At 37.5% G+C, this 12,573-nt stretch overlaps 1 protein-coding gene across 1 annotated transcript; it reads left to right on the plus strand.

The window, feature by feature from the left end:
- The first annotated feature begins 6,349 nt into the window (after positions 1-6,349).
- LOC141601122 (uncharacterized) lies at positions 6,350-7,048 on the plus strand. Its single transcript, XM_074421390.1, has 2 exons — positions 6,350-6,392; positions 6,576-7,048. Exons 1-2 carry the CDS (start codon positions 6,350-6,352, stop codon positions 7,046-7,048), a joined length of 516 nt encoding a protein of 171 aa, XP_074277491.1.
- Positions 7,049-12,573: the final 5,525 nt, after the last annotated feature.

Here is a 12,573-nt window from a genome sequence, read left to right on the forward strand (position 1 = left end):
GTCCTGCTAGATTACCAATCGCAACAAGTAATCCACGCCGCTAGTGGGGGGCCGCAGCCGTACCCACCAAATCCCCGCTTATCTATTCCGATCGATAACCCATGTTCCTTAATGTGCACATCCCCTCCTGTGGCGGGTTCCACAGAGGGAGAATCAAGGGCGTGAAGCATCTCCCGTAAGTGACACCACTCAGCCGAGGACACACCTCGCGAACCACAGACAATTACACAACCAACTAAACAACAACAACACCAACACCATACCAAATACAATCAGATGCTACAACTGACATACTAGATAACTAACATTACTGAGTAGGAAAACCTACCTCTAGCAACCGCAGCGATTCCGCACATGACCATAAGCCGACAAGCAATCACCACAGTCACCTATAACACAGTATGACCATCTATTACTACTGTCACAATCACAAACAAAACAAAGGAAGATGATGATGATGATGATGACAACATACCTATATATATCAATCCGACGTCAAGACCGCTACCCAATTCATGCTTCCCATCCCCATGGTGTTTCTACTCTCAAATGCCCCAAAAGAGTGAATCAAGGTGAAGAAGAAATTATAGACGGCATCTAGGTTTAGGAGAGAAGGGAAGAAATGATTTGGGTTTCACGATATCACGATTTATATTTCCCCGCTGAACTCCCGTTACTCGATCGAGTATCCAACTTACTCGATCAAGTGACTAAGCTACTCGATCGAGTAGCCTCCGCTAGGTCGAGTTACCAGAAAAAAAGGTTTACTACGTCACAAGGTTAACTCGTAAGATTTCCGAAGGTCTAGATAGGTGTCTAAAGTCAGTCAAGGATGGTCAACGGATCCCTAAAAGGACGAGTATTATAGTCTTCCCTCCTTAAAAAGAACTTCGTCCCCGAAGTTCAACTCATCATTCCCCACGACACAAGGTGAAAAGTGAACTAAGGCAACTGACAACCATCCACCCCGACAAGGACAAGCACAACTGTTCGCATATTCCACCCATCCATGTATGCCCACCACCCATCATCATCATCATCATCTACCTTAGCAACACATCATCCAATACGACCTCCTATCGAGTCATCAAACATGCATTATACACGAGAACAAACTAACACAACCGTTACTTCCACCTACTAACCAAGTTTCATACATCACACACGTCATACCCACCTGGTACAACTATTTTATTTACCCATCACACAATTAAGCATCAACAACAATTAATTACTAATCATCAAAATATAGCTAATCATCGGCCAAAGTATACATACAACAACAGATTAATATTCATTTAAACCGTTTCCGTAATATTAATATTATTCCACCCTATAACAATTCAAATTACTACAAATTTCACCTAACATCACATAACCCAACTTTAAAGTAAAATGGAGTACAATAGTACGATTAATTTTGCTAATAGTTACTACAATTACTCAAAACAATTACTCAAAATGTGATCAGTTTGTCGTAATTTGTCATTTTCTCATGCGACATTACTCTTCCCCCTCTAAAAAGGAAATTCGTCCCCGAAATTCACCTTCAAGACGAACTACAAGCATTATACGAAAAGATAACTTTACTCAAACTTGACATTACGAAACAATTTTATCATTTGTGGAAACCAACAACTATCATGGTACCTTATTGACATTACATAGATAAAATGTATGTATGTTGTAATCGATATTAGATGTAAATAACAAGTAAGCAAGTGAGATGTATCGTCGTCCAATTATTATACATGAACACCGAGAAAATCCTTAAGTGACATTACCCACTCATATGTACTCGATACAACTAGTTGTAAACTTAAGACCGCAACAATAAACTATAACCACCGTTTCACCTGGTACTTCAAGCAATTTAATTAAGCATCCATGGGTGAAAGTAATGAAAACCATACTGATATTATATAAAGTGCACTTGAAGCATGACGACATGATTACCAACCATGACAATGAAACATATTATCAACAAGATATACATAGGTTATGCCAACTAATACCTTTAAAAAAATATATACCAATAACAGGGGGTACTCGATCGAGTTAAGAACCAACTCGATCGAGTTAAGGCTACTCGATTGAGTTCAACAGCTACTCGATCGAGTATGTCAAGTTCAATAAGCAATTTAGAATTCCATACGCATGTACTCGACCGAGTTAGGGGCACTCGATCGAGTATCTTTGGGTCAAAATACTTCAAGAAAACTTTGCCATTTGAAGAAACATAACTGTCGCCAGAGTTTTCATCTCCGACACTATCCACCTGCATACTAATGTTCGAAATCCAACAAAATACGGCCTTATGGCCAAGTATAAACCAAAGTATATCCAAAGTACCAACAAAACAAGTAGCAACTGACTAAAAAATCCATGGAACGAAAGTAAACAACAAGAAAAATCACTCTAAACCCGGCCCCTCCATCTCCTCATCTCCGCCTCCTCCTCCAGATGTGCCTGCTCCAGCTGAACCCTCGCCCGTGGTAGCTCCTGTAGCTGAGTCTCCTCTTACTCGCCATGGCGCGAACCAACCGAAAGGATAACTCCGAGGCCCGATCTACTCCAAAGGAGTGGAAGACTCCACTATCATCCTCGACACCCCTCCACCACACTGGTTGGGCCGAGCCGGTCCCAACGCCCTGTACATATGCCATCTCGTGAAGGTTCCGGAGCGTCAACGTGGCGGATACCCTGTTTGTGAGCTCACCCACCTGCATCGCGGGACTAAAGAAAGATGGGTAATTTGGGTACTTTTACTGTGGAGGCACGGGCTGCACAAGCTGAGTCTCACCAACCCTCTCTCTCACCCGTCTAGGACCTCTCCCCACTCTAGGTTGCCGATCCTTAGGTCTAGTCTCGTCTCCCTTGGTCTGCTCAGGCATCACCTCCAAGAGATCATCATCTATGGTAGTACTGCCGGGTAAGGGCAGCATCCTCGTCATCGGAGTCCGATGCAACCACCGCCGCTGTCAAAGGCTCAGTCACAGGGAGGTGTTCAGGCAAATTGTTGAATGATTTGAAAAAGGATTGAATGAACTAACAAGAAGATTACAAGAGGATTAAGCACAAACTTCACCAAGATTTTTGAGAGAAAAGGGAATTTTAGAGAATTAAGGTTTGAAATAAAAAGAAATAAGAAGAGGGAATGAGCCAAAGAGGACATAGAAATCCCGTTATAATACGGGTACTGTAGCACTTACTCAATCGAGTACTCAGGTACTGGATCGAGTGGCCTCTACTCGATCAAGTTGGAGCTACTCAATCGAGTTTTCGCTGGCAGTCCCAACGATTTTGATCTAATAACCCCACAACTAGATCGAGTAAGGTCTACTCGGTCGTGTAGGCACTCGTACTCGGTTGAATAAGGTTAGGAACAAGATCAAAAGTTACGAGTTCGGTTAACGGTTCCTGCAAAACAACAACTCGTTCCGAGTCCAAGGTGTATTTGGAACTCGTCACTGATTATTTCATCCAATTACGATCCATTAATACTAACTCAAATGCAACACAATTATCTCATCCGAACATTGCACATATTACTTCATCCTATATCAAGCATTTTACAAAAATAATTCAACAATGACTTGCTTCAATTCACATGAACACATATATAATAGTATATTATTCTACTCTCACTTACGCATATTCAAATTCAATCGTTCAACATGTGATTACACTACCTTAAGCATTCTAATTGGCAGTATAGCTACTAATTACAACTCATGTTTGCTCAAAGTTTTTAACATACCACAACATATCACAACAATCCGACAACCACAAGATAACTCACATACCATGCCTATTCACAGGAATATGCAACAACATTCATCCACTAAATTCCACAGCATTACATGTCAATTAATACTAACTAAGGCACATGTGAAGGTTCACAACCCATTATCACCGTCACATTATCAGATACTCGTATGTAACTATCAACACACCCACTACTCCCATCATATACACACACACACACACACTTCCAATGATTCTCAACACTTCCACGATTTATCACTAGTACTTGCACGCACCAGACATTACCATAAACTCAAACACACTTTCTATTCTATAAACCACACACAACTATACACACACACAATTCCTGACTCAATTTCCCATACGAAGTGGTTGGCTTAAGCATATTGGGGCCAGGATTTTGAAATGAGGGCGCCTTCTCACCCAAAATCAAGCAACAGCCGGGGCTCCCGGCATATATACACCAGGTTCATTTTATTAGACTAACTACGTTTATTAGGCTCATTAGTTACAGGTTCCAAAATCGTCGCTCTGATATCACTTTGTAACACCCCCATCTACCAAGGAGCCTTAACAAGACCTTTCCCAGTAGATAAGGACGTTACCATCTCGGTTGCCCGAGAAATAGTGATAATCAAATGTCGATAAAAGAACAACTACGTTTATTTACAAGTGATTAACCAAAATAAAAGATAAAACTTTTGACAACTACCAACTACGTGATACTATCTCTGCCATGACTCGTCGTAGACTCGTCCCTCCAATCACCCAGCTATAATTCGGATATCAACCTGCTAAGACCGACTGCTCAGCATAGTGGATCACGGCAGACACAACACAAGAAGAAAACAAAACAACACCACACAAGGTCAGTAACGGAAGGATCACACAAACCAGACACAGCAAACATACACACATCACCTTCTCCAATCACCCACACTCCTCGGATTGCCCGAAGGTCCAGTCCTGCCAGATTACGAATCGCAACCAGTAATCCACGCCGCCAGTGGGGGCCGCAGCCAGACCCACCAAATCGCCGCTCATTTATTCCGAGCGATAACCTATGTTCCTTAATGTGCACATCCCCTCATGTGGCGAGTTCCACAGAGGGCGAATGAAGGGCGTGAAGCCACTCCCGCAAGTGACCCCACTCAGCCGAGGACACGCCTCGCGAACCACAGACAATTACACAACCAACTAAACAACAACAACACCAACACCATACCCAATACAATCAGACGCTACAACCGACATACTAGATAACCAATAGTACTGAGTAGGAAAATCTACCTCTAGCAACCGCAGCGATTCCGCACATGACCTTAGGACGATAAGCAATCACCACAATCACCTATAACAAATAGTATGACCATATGTTACTACTGTCACAATCACAAACAAACCAAGGAAGACGATGATGATGACGACAACATACCCATATATATATATATATATATATATATATATATATATATATATATATATATATATATATATATATATATCAATCAAGCGTCAAGACCGCTACCCGACTCATGCTTCTCATCCTTATGATTTTAAGGAGGTGGTACAGGGAGCGTGGAATTAGACTGTTAATGGGACACTAATGTTCCAGCTGGTTACTATACTGAAAAATCTTAAAAGCTCTCTTAAAGCATTAAATAGTAATGGATTTTCTAATGTGGAGAAATCAGTGGGAGTGGCCAAAGCTTTACTAGATGAACTTCAGATTCAGATGCATCAGAATCCTACTGACCAAACTCTTTTGGCTGCTGAAAGTGAAGCAGCAAAATGATATAGACACTTGTGTAGGATTCAACATAGTTTTCTAAGCCAAAAATCAAAAGTTGATTGGATTAAGTTTGGAGATGAGAATACAAGATTTTTTCATAATCAGATTAGAGCAAGATAAGTCTATAATAGGGTAATGAACATCTATGGTGTTGATGGGCTGCTATATAGTACCTGTAATGACATTGAGGGAGCTTTTCTGGAGTACTACAAGACTCTTTTGGGCATTTCCCTACTTACACATGATGTTCATGTCCCTACTGCAAGGAAGGGTCCTTTGATTACTGGGGAGCATTCTCAGATTCTTTTAGCTGATGTCATTCCTGATGAGATCAAGGAGTGTTTGTTTTCTATCCCTTCCACTAAATCCCCTGGTCCAGATGGGTATTCTAGCCAGTGTTTTCACTCAGGCAAATTACTTAAGGAGCTAAACAATACTACTCTTACACTCATTCTAAAGTGCACTAATCCTACTAGTGTGCTAGAATTTCGCCCTATTGCTTGCTGCAACACAGTGTATAAGGTCTTGGCTAAGGTTATTTGTAAAAGAATGAGTAAGGTTCTTCCTGATGTAGTGAGTCCTAATCAGGGGGGTTTCATTAAGGGGAGGAACATAGTGGAGAATGTCCTTATTTGCCAAGATTTGGTCAGAATGTATAATAGGAAAGTTGCTTCACCTAGATGTCTGTTTAAGATTGATTTAAAAAAAGCGTATGATTCAGTTGGATGGAAATTCTTGCTTCAAATGCTCCAAGCTTTGCAGTTTCCTTAGAGATTTATTGATTTGATAATGCAGTGTGTCACTAATCCCACCTATTCTCTTGCAGTTAATGGTAATCATTTTGGCTTCTTTCATGGAAAGAGGGGTCTAAGGCAAGAGGATCCCCTTTCTCCCTTGTTGTTTACTTTGTGCATGGAATATTTATCTAGGATTTTGGGGGTTGTTTCATAGCAAGATGATTACAGGTTCCATCCTATGTGTGGCCACATTAGATTGAATTATTTTCTATTTGCAGATGATCTCTTACTTTTCTGCAAAGGGGATGCTGTATCTATTATGTGGATTCTTAGGGTTTTCTCTACTTTCTCAGCAGCTTCTAGTTTGAGCATGAATAAGACTAAGTTAGAGATATATTTTAATGTAGTGAATAATGAAACTATGGAGTCTATTCTTCAGGTCTCTGGTTTTCACACGGGTGCATTACCTTTTAAGTATTTGGGAGTCCCTATCTCCTCCAAGAAATTGACTAAGTCTAAGGAGAAAAAGTTGACTGACAGAATAGTGGCAAGGATAAGAGGGTGGGGAACCAGGCACCTTTCTTATGCAGGCAGGGTGGTCTTGGTCAACTCAGTTCTCACTACTCTTCACTCTTATTGGGCCTCTCTTTTTCTGCTTTCCAGTAGACTCATGAATAAGATTAATGCCATTTGCAGAAATTCTCTTTGGAGTGGTACTTCTGAGTTCAAAAAAGTCCCTAATATTAGCTGAAAAATCTGTTGTTTACCTAAGAAGGAAGGAGGGCTTGGCATTCAGGATATTAAAACATGGAATAAGGCTCTCTTAGGGAAATATATGTGGTGGCTTGCTAATAAAAAAGAACACTTATGGGTAAGGTGGGTTAATCATGTCTATATGAAGAATGTTGCTTGGACTGACTACATGGCCCCTGCAGACTACAGTTGGTCATGGAAAAAGATCTCCCATACTATGAGCACGTTTAAGCAAGCCTATAATGGTCATAAATGGTTAAAAAAGATGTTGAGTATTCTGTAGCAGTAGGGTATGATTGGTTGAGAGATGCACATCCTAAGGTTGACCGGAGATTTCTATGTTGGAATTCTCTTAATATTCCAAAATGTTCTTTCATCTGTTGGGAATTTATGTATCAGAGATTGCCTACTAGAGATAGGTTGTTTAGACTGCACCTGCTGACTGATGCACTCTGCCCTGTTTGTCAGATTCATAATGGAAGTGATTCTCATCTGATGTATGAGTGTGATTTTGCTAAAGCCTGCTTGAGTCTGCTGCAGCAGCACCTTTAGATCACACTCAGGTTTCCTGATCTAGTGGCCTGGTATTCAGCTGGAAGAGTTACCAAATTACAAAGGAAGTATACAGGAGCATGTCATGTTGCTTAGATCTATTGGCTATGTAGGGTTCGAAATGAGGCTTGGATGGAACAGTTTGTAAGAAGTCCAAGGATGATCATTAAGCAAATACTTACAGATGTGAAAGCTCGATTCCTGAAGTAGAATGGCAGTACTCTACTGCGTAGGGATGGAGCTTGGTTCCAAAAACTATAGAGTGTTATGTTTAATCTCCTCTTTTATGTTGCCTATTCTTTTGTACATCCTTATAAGTGAACTTGTGAAAACTGCATTATTTTTTGCCCCCCTTTGATGATTAATATACTTAACTTTTCCCAAAAAAAAAAGGTGAAAGAGAAATGATATGCCGGCATCTAGGTTTAGGAGAGAAAGGAAAGAAATGATTTGGGTTTCAAGATACCTCTCTCACAGCAGCCAAGGCACCTGCCAAAAGGTTGACAGCGTGATCTACTGAAGCAACCGCATGAGTAGCAGTCTCAATAGGATCAAGGGTGAGCATAACATCAGATTTGGAAGTGGCATAATCACTAATTTTCACCCTGGCAGCCTCCAAATTATTCACCCTGGCTCGCACCTCCCTGACTAGGGCAGATAAATCAACTTCCTTCACTTCTCTCTTCTGGGCTGTCGAACTTGTTTCAGCAGGAGCAACCGGAGCAGGTGAGACCTTAGGAGTAGCATGCAACTCAGTTAAGTCAATAACAGGCCCAATATCGCCACATCCCTGAGAACCCTCCTCTTTGACCTTGGCCAATCTGGCAGAAAGGTCAGACATGCCAAACATGGCAAGGCGAGTGGATGATCTAGTGGCTATAACACGAGACACTATATTAGCAATAAAGACAAACTTTCATGAAAAGGCCAAAATAGAAAGAAAAACGAAACAAAAATAGAGAACAAAAAGACTTACTGCCTGAAGTAGAAGCACTAACAGCCTTTGAAGGCCTGGGCACTCTTGCAGCACCTTCAGTCTTCAGGCAACGAGGAAGATGACCAGCCCCACAACAGAGAGGCCAAGTCCTCTCCAATTGAGGAATAACAAGGAAAGCAGAGATGATAGTAGTAGGATACTCAATTTCATTAGACCAATCATCAACTACAAAGAAGAGAGGTATAAACCATTTAAATTTATTTACTTTCTTTAAAACTAACGAATAAACATGTAGGATAAAAAAATCCAGGATACTGACCACCGACACAGGCATCATAGTTCAAGTACGCCAGATCAGGACCCACAGAATTGGTCCTGACAAACATATACCCAGCAGCCCAATTCTTGTCATGGCCGCTATCCAGATTGCTAAGAAGAAGAGCGGCTAAAGCCCTGGCCTTGAAATTGATCCGGCCAGGACTATTGGTCCTGACAGCATAGCAGGCCTTCAAGTCCTCCAAAGAGAAGGAAATATTGTGTTTTTTGCAGAGATATTCAACAGAGCATACCACCTTCCACACCATGGGCATCAGTTGGTAGGAAGGCACACCAATTTCTTTAATGACATCCACCATAAGTGGAGAGAAAGGCAGCTTGCAACCAACCCTGAAGCCCCAATCATGGATACAGAACTAGCCGAAACACGACCAGTCTGCCCCAACAGAAGTATTTTACTGGGTTCCAGACTTCGGAATCAGCAAGAATGATTCCCTTATCCTTCAAGACTTTTTCAAATTCGGGTTTCAGACGGTTTGGAAGAGATTGATCATCTTTTAAAGCTTTTGTGGATTTAAATTCGAATTCTTTGTGGAAAATGGGAATCATTTCAAGTGGGGGATTAGTTGATTTTTCAACCACAAGAGGTTGAACAACAGAAGGCCCTGGTAAATTTTCATAATTGGTTTCTTCAGGATTTGACATGAATGGAGTTCTAGGAGACATCACTCCCCTGGAAGATTTCTTTTTTGCAACCATTATTGAAGATTTGTTGAAGATTTATTGAAGATTAAATTCTGGAAATTAAGGGAACTTGAGGATGAGGAGTTTTAGAGAAAATGATCGGATTTTGGTAGAGTTAAAATCAATGAAGTGAAGGCTATTTATACTCCGTAAAATTAGGGTTGTTAACCGCAAGTTGCAAGAGTATTTATTGAAGAATAGCAGTAATCAAACACGCGTCTGTAATCCCCTATAAAATCTAACGCAAAACAGTGGCGGAAACACTGTCGAATGGGATTAAATACACAATGAAAATGCTATGTGAAATAAAAACTTGGATTAATATAAATAACCCTCGGGAGATAAGTTTCCCGAAATGGTAAGTCCCAAAATAGCATTTACTAAATATAATAGGTACAACTCGTCACTTGTATAAAAACAAGGACTTATAAAAACCAACATAAAAATGAAAGGGTTCTAAACATAGCTTAAAAGAAAACAAATAGTAGGTCCCAAATGACCACTTGCTAGCTCTCACTCAGATCCCAGCCACCAATACCTGCCATGTTATAAACATAACAGCCACAATCAGTGGGGAGTAACTCATGCGTTCTCCCAGCCACATTTCATCAAGTTAAAACAAGTAAATGCTAAAAATAACCAAATACTTGAAAACTGAAAACATTAATAAATCTACATATGTTTAAAACATAACTAAATATAAAACCTTTCAAACCAAGCCATAGCTCGAAATATAAACTACCACGTTATCAAAATCTCAACTCTTCTTATGGAAATCAGCTTAGTGTCTTAGTATAGATTTTCACTCGGATCATGCTAATGTACCGTAATACCACTCAACCATGATAGGGCGTCGTCATACTCCGCTGTGCGAGACCCTAGTCTAAGTGTTTGTACATAACTCCCAGGGTGCAACACTCCCAGATGACCACTGACGACAATCATCAGTTCTATAGCGCGACGACTTCCCACGTAGTGCGAGGCCCTAGTCTAAGGTATGTACATATCTCCCGAGGTCCAAGACTCCCGGTACGACCACTAATGCATCACTCCAGGATAACAACAGTTCTATTAGATGATGGCAAAACTAAGCATATCCTAAGTTTATTATTCTAAACCTTATACCTAACTGTTCCATAAGTATTCAACACCACTTCAAAAGTGTTCATTATTCAAATCCTTTAAAGGAAACCTTCCAAGAAAACAACTTCTAAAAAAAGTAACTTTCTATAAATAGAATCTTACTTAGAGTAAATACCTTCTCAAAATAGAAATCTTATGAAAATAGTAATGTGTGATGTTATAAATAATGTCATTTAAAAAGTTATAAAATAAAAGTTATTATCTTATTACCAAATTGGGTAATCCAATTTAAATACTAATCCATTATTTAAAATGATAAAATAATTTTAGTCAAATACTTCTTATAAAACAGGCTCTTAACACATTTTGGAATCATATGAAAAATGACCATAATACCCTTCTTCATAACTTAACTTGAAAACCATTATTTACTCGGTTTAACCAAAACAGTGTTTTATTTTTATAAAATCGATTTTAACTTCAATACTCATGAAACTTAATGTGAGTACTTTTTATAACATCTCTGACCAGCATGTAAAATTTTGTAAAGCGATATGCTCATTTGGTATATGAATCGAATTAAAAACCAGATTATCGTAAAAAAACGCAAGACACCATTTCAATTATTAAAAATAGTTTATTACCAGAACGGTTCCCAAGAAAATTTGTAGCATTCTGGAATTAAACAGAAACACCAAAAATAATTTTCTCAGCAACTAAAAATCGTAAATACTATTTAATAAAATTGTATTCCTAAAACAGCCAGAACTGTATTTTATTTATTAAAAATATAATTTGACCCAAAATAATTTTTAACAAAATTTATATCATTCCATGATGCATTATCAGAGCTAATAGAATAGGTTTTGAAACTTAGAAAAATCAAAAACAAATTAATACCTAATAAACATCAAAACCGCTGAAATATTGTATAAATCATAATAATTACTAATAAGATTAAAAGATCAAAAATTTTATGATCCCAAGTCTTAAACTTTATCATAGGACCAGAATAAAATCATAAAGACGAAATTATACCATGATAAGTAATTTAAAACCCCAGAATAAAATTTGTAACATTCTGGAATGACTGTAGGCTAAGACTACTGGCTCAGCCTCTTGGTACTCTTAGACGTGAGGAGATAGACTGGTGTAAACAGAGGGATTTAATGTAGCAGAAAGGATTTAGTGGTTGTCTTAGAGTTTATTGTGATATTGATGTAATTGAGTGTTTATTCTAGTCCTTATTAGTCAAGGGGATAGTGTAAACAAAAACTTGGATGTATTGGTGTTGTTTAGCCTTGTTTTGGCATGGTAGTAATATTACTTATAATTCCACCAAAAAAAAATCCTAGAAATTGATATATTACTATTATAACAACAACAACATTAAATCTAATAAAAACAATACTAAATATGATAAATTCATAATTATAATAATAATAATAATAATAATAATAATAATAATAATAATAATAATAATAATAATAATAATAATAATAATAATAATAATAATAATAATAATAATAATAATAATAATAATAATAATAATAATAATAATAAAAATAATAAAAATAAAAATAATAAAAATAATAATAATAATAATAATAATAATAATAATAATAATAATAATAATAATAATAATAATAATAATAATAATAATAATACTAATAATAATAATAATAATAATAATAATAATAATAATAATAATAATAATAATAATAATAATAATAATAATAATAATAATAATAATAATAATAATAATAATAATAATAATAATAATAATAATAATAATAATAATAATAATAATAATAATAATAATAATAATAATAATACTAATAATAATAATAATAATAATAATAATAATAATAATAATAATAATAATAATAATAATAATAATAATAATAATAATAATAATAATAAGACTTTCT

This window comes from Silene latifolia, chromosome 9, assembly GCF_048544455.1.
Source record: "Silene latifolia isolate original U9 population chromosome 9, ASM4854445v1, whole genome shotgun sequence".
Classification (NCBI taxonomy): domain Eukaryota; kingdom Viridiplantae; phylum Streptophyta; class Magnoliopsida; order Caryophyllales; family Caryophyllaceae; genus Silene; species Silene latifolia.